Raw genomic sequence first — 10,543 nt, forward strand, 5'->3', positions numbered from 1 at the left:
GAGGATCATGGCGGAGGGGGCAGCCAGCGTGAAAGGCACACTTGGGTGCATGTTAACCTAGGGAGGCTTCCGCAGGATGTTACGGGTGGAATCACTCCAGGAGATGCACACCAGAACCTTGCTGCAGAGCGGACACTAGCTGGGGCCAGCGTGGACTCTGCTCCTCGAAGGATTATGGGAGAGGCAGGGGGCGCTTCCCCCTTTCCTCTGAAGTGCTGGCTACTGCACCAGATGGGAAGGGGAGGAGCTGGGGGCCTTCAGCAATTCATTGACTGTGTCCCCAGTGACGGAGGAGGGCATTTCCAGCCTGGGCAGGGGTACCCTGGGCAACCCCACTTCCTAAGACATGGCCAGGGGCCCCTTCTCCCACCTCCAGTGGGGATCCCCTAGTACCCCCATCCCCAGGGATACCCCAGTGGCTGCACATCCTCATCACCCTGCACCCCCACAATCCAGCCCCTGGCATGGATACCCTGGTACCCCCCCATGCCTAGTACTCCCCAGCCCATTGTATCCCCAGCCTCCTGGCGTCTCCACGCCCAAGCCCCTGGCAGGAACCCCATGCCGCACCGACTCTGAAGTGGCAGAAGCCGTCCTCGCTGAGCGTCAGGGTGCTGGCATCGTAGGCTGGCCGGTTCCCGTCCAGGCGCTGCGTCCCAGGGAACAGCCCCACAAAGCCAGCCTCGCTCTGCAGGATCAGCAGAGGCCGGTTCACCAGCAGCAGCAGGAACTCCTCCTTCTTGCCTGAGGGCACAGATCCCAGCAGGCAGCGTTAGCTCCAGCTGGCCCCACACGGGGCTCGGGATGGAGGCTACCGGCCCTGCAGAGGTGCTGTGCGGAGGCAGAAAGGGCCAAAGCTCAGTCAAGTCAGGTCAGGAAGGGCTGCTGCTGAGAACCATCCCTTCGGTATATGGGGGGGATAGGGGAATGGGGGTGGGTGACACTTCAGAGTAGGGCCCTGGACCCTCCCTCTCTCCCACCCCTCCAGGGCAGGGATCGAGCGGAGAAGCCAAAGCTTCTGTGCACCCAAAATCACCATCGCTGCTGGAGAGCAAGTCCTGGAAATGGACACTCTCCTTGCAGGGCAGGCTTGGACCCTGCTCCAGGACCCTGCTCCAAGGCCAGGGCGAACCCTGGCTGCAGCCAAGGGGGGCAGTTAGTGCCAGTGATCTGGGGAGGTGGAAACTGGGCTGAGATACCCTGGCCTCATGTCACATGAGTCCCAGAACAGCCACTGCATGGGAGGGATTTATCAGCACCGCCGCGGGGCTGGATGGGAAGCATGGGGCAGTGAGGAGAAAGGGCCTCTATCGCATTGCCAACCCCCCTCCCTGATTAGGGGTATCGGCTGCACCCTGCCCCTACCTGCTGCCTCGGGCACCAGCAGCAGCTGCCCGTTGGGCCTGGTGGCCACTTGTCTGCCGTCAGCCATTCGCAGTGTCACCCTCTGCTCCCGGTACTGGAGTGAGAACCAGACCCCCTTGTCGTGGGTGCTGGTGCTCACCACAGAGTCGTTGGGGCCCTGCAAGGAGGCAGCATTACGGGTCAGGGCAGGTGCTCAGCTCTCACGCTCCCCCTTTGGGGGGACAAGGAGCTGCTCCAGCTCCCAGCAGGAGTCTGGCCACAGGCCCAGTCCTTGGAGTAGGGTGACCAGATGTCCTGATTTTTGGGTCTTTTTCTTATAAAGGCTCCTATTATCCCCCACCCCCATCCCGATTTTTCACATTTGCTGTCTGTCACCCTACCCTGGAGCCATGTTCCCCTGCCACCACCTGACGCCCCCCTAGGAGAGGGGCGAACATGGCTCTGGGGCAGGGATAAGGAGGGCACCAGCTGGGCACAGGGCTGGGCAGAGGAGGGACAGAGGGACCAAGATTCAAAGCCCTCCTGCCCAGGCCCCTAAGCAAGGGGGTTTAACTCCTAACCTGCTGGCACCCTCTCAATTGGCCACTCCTGGAATGGGGCACACTCTAGCAGCTGGGATTGGATAGCAGGGCAGGGGAGAGCCAGGGCCAGCCTGCCCTGTGCTGGCAGTTGCCTACATCCCTCAGTCCCAGGGATGTGTTCACCCCTGCTGGAGGATCGCAGAGCTGCACCATGGCAGGCAACGCGCTGCAGGACAAAGTCGGTGGTTCTGTCGATCTCCCCCCATTGGGGGATCTGTGCCAATCCCCTGGCTCCGGCCACACTCACCACGGCGAGGTAGGTGCCGGAGGAGCTGCGAAAGCAGGCCTGCTTGGTGACATCATTCAGCAGCAGCTGGAAAATCTCCGTGTTGCCAACGGACATGGCGTTGGCATAGATGTCAGCCCCTGCGGGCAGCAAGAGATGCATGGTAACAGGACGGGCAGCATGGTGCCAGCCCGGAGAGTCAATAACGCCCTCCCCCATGGCCCAGAAGGACTGGTATGTGTATCACTGCTGCCCTCTGCTGGCTGCAGCCGGACCTACTCCAGTCACGGCAACTTCCATCCACCACAGCACATGGGGATATGTTGGCTCTGTGAAGAGATCCCAAGGGCTAACTGGCACACTGTGGCTGCCCACATAATGCAGAGCCCCCTTTAAAATATGAATGGAGGGTAATTAACAAAGGGACACCTGCCTGAGGCTACAGGCAGACAGCCTGAAACAACAGCTAGGAAAGGAGGTGCCAGCAGATCCGACAGCTAGACGGACTGTTAATCACAAAACTTACTGACTATCTGTCAATGCCAAACCCCATGGGCCATGTTCAACATGTGGGGGCAGCCCGGTATACAATGCTTTACACAAAAGAAACAACACAATGCAGATTTCTGTATTCCACTGGGTACAATATTGCAAATGACTTGCATCTTTGTCAGAGACCACCGGATTTAGCTGCAGAATTCAGATCACTCCGAAGTTTAATACAGATAACAATAGGGGCCTGAACCAATGTCATAAATATAAAGGGAAGGGTAAACACCTTTAAATCCCTCCTGGCCAGAGGAAAAACCCTTTCACCTGTAAAGGGTTAAGAAGCTAAGATAACCTCGCTGGCACCTGACCAAAATGACCAATGAGGAGACAAGATACTTTCAAAGCTGGGGGGACGGGGGACGGGGACAAAGGGTTCTCTCTGTCTGTGTTGTCTTTTGCCGGGACCAGAGCAGGAATGCAGGTCAGAACTCCTGTAAAGGGTTAATAAACAATCTAGTTAGATATGCTTTAGATTCTGTTTTGTTTAAATGGCTGATAAAATAAGCTGTGCTGAATGGAATGTATATTCCTGTTTTTGTGTCTTTTTGTAATTTAAGGTTTAGCCTAGAGGGATTCTCTATGTTTTGAATCTGATTACCCTGTAAGGAAGGTATTTACCATCCTGATTTTACAGAGGTGATTCTTTTACTTTTTCTTTAATTAAAATTCTTCTTTTAAGAACCTGATTTCTTTTTCTTTTTCTTAAGATCCAAGGGTTTGGGTCTGTGTTCACCTATGCAAATTGGTGAGGATTTTTATCAAGCTTTCCCCAGGAAAGGGGGTGTAGGGGTTGGGGGGATTTTGGGGGAAAGACGTTTCCAGGTGGGCTCTTTCCCTGTTATTTTTGTTAGACGCTTGGTGGTGGCAGCAATAAGGTCCAGGGACAAAAGGCAAAATAGTTTGTACCTTGGGGAAGTTTTAACCTAAGCTGGTAAAACTAAGTTTAGGGGTTTTTTCATGCAGGTCCCCACATCTGTACCCTAGAGTTCAGAGTGGGGAACGAACCTTGACAACAGATAACAATAGGGGCCTGAACCAAGATCAGGCCCCATTGTGCTAGGGGCTGTACAGACACAGTGACAGTCCCTGCCCTGCAGATCTGACTGTTTCACTACACAAACGGAGGACAAAGGAAGGAACATTATCTCCATTTTGCAAATAGGGAACAAAGGCCTAGAGAGATGCAGTGACTTGAGCTAGGTCCCACAGGGAGCCAGGAAATGAACCCAGATCTAGTCCCAGTCCAGTGCTGCAACTACTAGGCTTTCTATGTGCCGCATGCCCCAGAGTACATGGAGCCTGGCTGCCAGGTCCTCTCCTGCTGCAGCATGTGCTGCCCGTCCGGAGAGCAGCCCAGAGGGGGGGGCGGGTCTGGAGTGGCAGTAGCAGCAGGGCAGGTGGTGCCATCTGGGTGCAGCACTGGGTTCCCCATCCTGCCCCACTCACCCAGCCTGCAGCAGACAAAGTGGCCCCCAGTGAAGGTGCGCAGCGAGACCTGTGCAGCGCTGGGCTCCAGAGCAAAGAACTCGTCGCGCCCTGGCTTGTCCGTCTTGAAGGTCTTGACGGTGTTCTCCCGCCCGGTCAGGTACCTGCCATCTGCGTCCCGCAGGGCCAGCAGGCCACCCCGCAGCTCCAGGGAGTAAAGCGTTTGAGGGGACAGCTCGGCCTGTAGTGAGCCGTCGGCAGCCAGCAGGCTCCCAGCCCCGCTCCACAGCCCATACTTCCTCTCTAGAGACAGGGCAGGAAGGCAACACTAGAGAAAGAGTCACCCCGGCACTGGGGCACCACGGCCCAGTGCCGCTGGGCTAACAGCTCTCCCAGCTGTATGGTATCCGAGCCACTGGCAATCCCAGTGATGCTGTGGGGCACATGCAACGGGCCAGCATGTCCCCCACCTCATCTACACCTACATTCCCCATCCCACCCCAGTACCCTGGCTTCCCACATCCTTCCTTGCACCCTCAGATCCTTACCCACCCACCCCAGCGCCCAATGCCCCACTGCCCTGCTCACATCTTCCCCCTCCTCTGTGATCTGCTCCCACATGGCACCCACCCCACACCCAACACCTTCCCCACCCCACCTGCTCCCTATCCCCCTTACTCTCCAGTACCTCCCCTCAGCTCCCCCACCCCAGCAGGGCAGAGCGCCCCTGAGGCAGCAGGGAGTGGCTGCCCACCTTTGAGGTCGAAGTGGAGGGTGATGATGGCCTCGGGCCCCCAGGGCAGATCGCGGTCGCAGCGCATGTGCCCAGTCTGCTGGTCACAGCGCATGTAGCGCTGCTTGCCGAGGTTCAGCATGTGCCCGTTGGGGTGCTGGGCCAGGTGCAGGCTCCACTTCTCGCCCTCACTCACCGTCTGGGCAAAGCAGGTGACGTTGTCCTCGGCCCCACCCAGGTAGCGCTGGGAGAGCTCGCACTGCAGGGACACCTGCCGGGAGGGGCAGCCAGTCAGTGCCAGGGCAGGCACAGACGGCTCTTCCCTGTGGGCAGAGCACGTGCCCAAGCAAGGAGGGGCCGGTGCCAGCATGGCTCGGGGGGCAGTGCTGGCTCCTCCTGTGCAGCCCCCAGCACAGCAATCAAGGGCCCCGGTGTGCATGTGGGAGCCTGGGAGGAGCCAGAGGAAAACCTGGGTGTGTTGGCACATGGAGGAGAGAAGCCAGCATTGCCACATGAGCCATGCTCAGGAGCCAGAGGGGCCGGGCCAACTGGAAGAGGGCCCAGGAGAGGGGTACGTAGACCTCTCCCACCTGGGCTGCAGCGGGACCAGAGAACTGTGGGATCCCGCATTTCCTTGGTAAAGTGAAGGTGGGAAATCCTCAGGCCCCCTGTGTCTGAGGAGAGGATGTCTGGGGCGTAGAGCACAGCAGCGCCCCCAGCTGGGTCCCTCTGTCGGTGCTGACACATGAGCTTTGACGGCTCATCGTCTGCCTGCTCTTCAGCCCCTGGCTCCGTCCGACCCATGGGCAGGACCCTCTTGACCCCAGGACCCCCGAGGCATCATTGTCCCTGGCTCTGCTTCAGCCCACATCCAAAGTGACTCAGTCAGTCCCAGCTCAGGAGCTCCACCCCCCCCCACGCCAGCCTCGTGGCTTGTTCCGAGGCTCCCAGCCACGGCATCTGAGACATGGGCGCCTGCCCCACTGGGCCACCAGGTGGAGATGCCTACCCCTTATCTGCCCCAGACCCCTCAGCAGCCGGCCCGGGGGAAGGCTTTTGGTCACTACCAGCCCCAGCCAGACTCCAGCCACTGACCTGGAGGCAAAAAGTTCCTCCCCCTCCACGGAGCTTACAGTGGGACCAGCGCCCTAAGAGCAGGCCCCGAGCCGACCTGCCCCTAGGGAGCACCCAGTCACATCCCACCAGGGACTTGCGCTATAGGGACACAGCAACTGTGCCCACGGAAAGGGGGATTTCTTGGGGGATGTGTGGCCCCCTGGTGGCTGCAGGGTAGAGGATCTGAGCAGGCACAGGACAAACTTCCTTCCCAACTCACTAATGGTGGGGGGGGACTGGGATGACCCCACCCCTCCTGTGTTGTAGAGACCCACTAATGGTGGGCTGAGGCCATGGCCACTCTCCAACATAGTGTGGTGCCCCTAAGGCTTTGGCCAGAGCACAGAGATTGCTTGGTGGGAGAGCGAATTCTGACTTGACACGGCACCCGAACTCATCTGCACTCCCTCATGTCCCGGATCAGTGCAAGGACCCCCACTGAGCCGCGGAGAGCCCCTTGGCTTGGATGGTATTTGCCAGCTGAGCCCCACCCAGCTTTGCTCCTCCCACAGCTGTCAAGTCCCCCTAGGTGGGGTGCTGGGGGATTGCCCATAGGGAGGGCAGGGAGCTGCGGGCTCTACCTTCAGATGGGCTGCAAGGTGCGGGAGCAGTTGGGGGCTCACACCTTGCCCCCCAGGTGCTGCCGCAGCAGGAGGGAGGCCTAGGCTCAATGGAGCTGGTGCCTGGGGTGGGGGGCAATGGGGAGTTCGGGGGTGTGTGTGTGGAGTTTGCACACCTTGCCATCTGGGTACTGCCGCAGCAGGAAGAGGGCACCCGGGCCCGGGCTCTCCTGGTCACAGGTGACTTTGCCGTTGGGATCGGCCGCCAGGAAGCGCTGCAGGGAGCTGAGCAGATGCAGCCTCTGCCCGCTCTCCTCGGCCTGCCCGGCAGCCCCGGCTCCCTGTGAGGGCATGAAGCGCAGTATCCAGACCTGGCGGAGCCGCAGCACCGAGCCCGTGGCCACCACCTGGAAGCGGAAGGGTTCGGCGCTCAGGTACCGGTTGGCAGCATTGATAAGGCCACAGGGCAGTGAGGGGGGTAGAGTGGAGTCAGCCATGGGGCTCTGATCGCTCCCACTCCTCCCACCTGGGCCACTTTATGCTGCTGGTACTGCTCAGACACGCCCACAACAATGGACACCAGGCAACTGGGCAGTCATTGCACAGGCCCCACCCCACAGCACTAGCCCCGCCCACTCCACAGCCCCACCCACACCATGGCTCCACCCCCACATTATGAGCCCCCCCAGGCTCCCATGGCTCCACCCCCAACTCGGACATGTCACTAATGGAGCAGTATCCACAATGGAGGGGCCATACCAGTGCTCCATCCCTACAACCTTTGGGGATGTTACACTTGCTGGTAAGGGCTTTGGCCCCAGCCCTCACAGGGACCACAGCCCAACCCCCACCCTGCATTAGGAGTAGAACCTCACCCCCTCCCCGGCCCTCCAGCTGCAGTCTTCGACTCCAACCCCAAGCACTGCTAAGCCAAGTTGGTGGCAGGTAAGGACACCCTGCCCCAGCAGGACGGAACAGGAGGCAGTGAAGCCATTGAGAATGAGAGTGCACATGCCACCCCAAGGAGAGCGTCTCAGCCAGCTCCCCTCTTCCTGCAGGCTCCAGAGCATCTCTGTGACAACCGCAATTACTGGGGGGATGGAAAGCTGGGGGGCTAATAGCTGACATCAGAGCCATGGCATCTCATGGCCCCACAGAAGTGCTGGAAGAGGACAAGATTGAGCCTTGCAAGACTTTATGAGGGCCTTAAGGTACCAACTGCAGCTGCTCAGCCCCCTGCAATCCCCAGAATGAAGTGAGCTGTAGCTCACGAAAGCTCATGCTCAAATAAATTGGTTAGTCTCTAAGGTGCCACAAATCCTCCTTTTCTTTTTGCGAATACAGACTAACACGGCTGCTACTCTGAAACCAGAATCAGTTCAGGGCTGCCCCAGCCACTCTGGCCTGCGCTCGTAGGCAGGACTTCACTCACCAGGGTGAAAGGCAGCAGACTGAGCAGTGTGAGTACAGACACCTGGCCATGGCCTAAAGCTCCGTGCTACCACACCTGGGCTGAATGGTGCAGGGTTAGTGGATACAGTCTGATGGTTGCTGGCATTTGAGCCATACCTGGAAAAGAGTAGCCTGAAAGGGCAGCAGCTTGCAAGATTGGGACCATGCAGGGCTACTTTCTTAATCGCTGCCAGCAGGATGCCTCTAGGAGGCAGGCAGGCTGTTTCTCTGCAGGAGCCACCAGCCAGCCCTTGTCATCCCTGGTGGGACCCATTTCACATGTGACCTGAATGTCCCTCAGCTTCACAGGACCTCAGTTATTAGTCCAAACTCAAAGAAGGTATTGTACCCTGGGACCCAGCCCAGCACGCCACTAGGTGCCACTTTTTCTCAGCAGGGTGGCAGAGGACTCACATTCAGTTTCTACCTATCACTCTAGGGGGCTCTCAGTAGACTTCATATGTAGCTGGTCAATGTAGGTGCAAAATCACAGCTAGGCAGGGCACCTGACTCCTGTCATAGCATATACTTCCCTCCTTGCATCTTCCTCCCCCAAATCCTGCTGAGGGCCACAGCTCCTTCAGCATGGGGAAGGGGACCACCCCCACCAATAGAGTCATTGAGTCAGAGTTCAAGGCCAGAAGGGGCCACCAGATCATCAAGCCTGACCTGTAAGCCCCAGGCCATCACCACCAGCCTAACTGGATGTGCTCCACTCTCTCCTTCCCCTCTAGCTTGGGTCTCCCTCCCTCCCCACACATACGCACACCACAACACGGTGCTTAACTAACCAAGAACCAGTTCATAACTGACACCAAGTCCCAACCCCTTGTGCAGGACTGCCAGAAGCCTGTATTTGCCAAGAGTCTTCCTTTTACAAGGAACCACCCCAGAAATGCAACTTGGAAGGGGCCAATCAGGTCCCACTTAGTCCATCAGGATTGGTCCCAACAAGATGTCGTCTAGGAATTTGTCCCTAGTCTAGTTTTAGGTGTCTTCAGGGATGGGGTTTCCCCCACTTCCCCTGGGAGATTGTTCTGCAGATCTCACCTCTGCGTGGTCCTCTCCATAGGGAAGTCTACAACTAGCCTGCTGCCATACCTTGCTTGAGAGCTACCTCCAGCTCCGCCAACACTCCTCCAGTCCACCCCACAGCTCACGTTAGCTGCTTTTGCCAGAGAGCTGCCTCAGGGAGGGATCAGAAGAGACGTTCTTGAGGGAGAAGAGTTTCGGGGAGCCTCAAAAGGGTTTTTAGGTTACCTGGTATTTTGCATGGCCCTTCTAAATTTGATGAGGTCTCTTGCACCCATTGTAAGAGCAGGGTTCCAGCCCTAGCCAAAGGCCCTGAGCAGCAGTCAGGAGAGGAGGATTTTGACTAGGACCAGGCGTGGCAGAGATGTGGGAACCTGTATGTGGTTTCGAATGGCGCAGGCTGCGCCTATGAACTCCACAGCAGTCACAGCCCCTCGGCGGGGGGGGGGGGGGGGGGGGGGGCGCGCAGCTCTGCTCCCATCGGCTGCAACTCCATCTACAGAAAGTTCCATACATTATAAAAAGCCGTTGCCAAAAACTTAATTTCCCAACCAAAAAAAAAAACAACCCGGTAAGGTTGTAAAGGAACCATGCAGCTGCCCTCTGGCAATGAAATCATTAAGCACTTGAAAGCCAAAGAACATGGAGATATGTTTAAAAGGTTTGAATAGCATGATTTTAGAACACTGTAGTCCAAAGAAACAGAACCCAGCTGTTTTGGGAATTCTATAAAGTACAGTCACCAACCTTAACAGTGTCCCCAACCACTATCTACTTCTCAGCTATGGACCACAGACCATCACCACACTGCAGAAAACAGCCACTACATTGCCAACCCCCATGCTGGCAGTATGAGACATTACCCCCCATTACCCTACACATGATCTATCCAATAACCTGTCCTCATCCACCACAAAGAGCTCTGCCCCAGTCACCCTCCCAAAAAGACCCAAGGCCCCCTAACAATCCAGATCCAAGCCACGGCCAACTTTCCCTACATTCATCATGGACATACAGGCCACCATCCCTTGATACAGAGGGCTAGACCATCAACAGAAGTCTGTATTACTGTAATGCGAGCACTCAAGAGAGAAGACAGCTAACAGTGGGTAGGTGGCCAGGGGAGGGTAACGGAAGGTGAAGGGGACAGTTTGCGTTGACATGTACACCTCAGTGATTATTTCCAGACTCGAGCATTTAGGGTTTCATTCTAAACCTCTGACTTTTCTACTTCTGATTATTTTAACCTTAACTTAGGCCTACCCAGAATGGCGCGGTTTCCACCCACCCCTAAGCACCACGACTTTCAGATCCTCTTGGATAGCAAGGACTGACGTACAGCCTGAACCACGGTCTGTTGGAAAGCACGCAAAACTTTGCCTCTGTCCCTTTTGAAGAGTGGATCTCAAAGCATCCCACAGGCACTGATCTGACCTCCTGGGGTGGGGGCAGTATTCCTTACACTTCACAGGGCATGGGACTGGCCTGCTGAGGTCAATGG

The 10,543-nt window shown here is 57.3% G+C and overlaps 1 protein-coding gene across 1 annotated transcript; it reads right to left on the reverse strand.

Annotated features, from left to right (window-relative positions):
* Positions 1–732: 732 nt before the first annotated feature.
* Positions 733–7,055, reverse strand: LOC141989730 (fascin-like). Its single transcript, XM_074956655.1, has 6 exons — positions 6,735–7,055; positions 4,904–5,153; positions 4,171–4,452; positions 2,194–2,312; positions 1,366–1,522; positions 733–831 (listed from the first exon to the last, which is right to left on the reverse strand). Exons 1-6 carry the CDS (start codon positions 7,053–7,055, stop codon positions 812–814), a joined length of 1,149 nt encoding a protein of 382 aa, XP_074812756.1. The 3' UTR covers positions 733–811.
* Positions 7,056–10,543: the final 3,488 nt, after the last annotated feature.

The sequence above is a fragment of the Natator depressus genome, chromosome 6, assembly GCF_965152275.1.
Source record: "Natator depressus isolate rNatDep1 chromosome 6, rNatDep2.hap1, whole genome shotgun sequence".
NCBI lineage: Eukaryota > Metazoa > Chordata > Testudines > Cheloniidae > Natator > Natator depressus.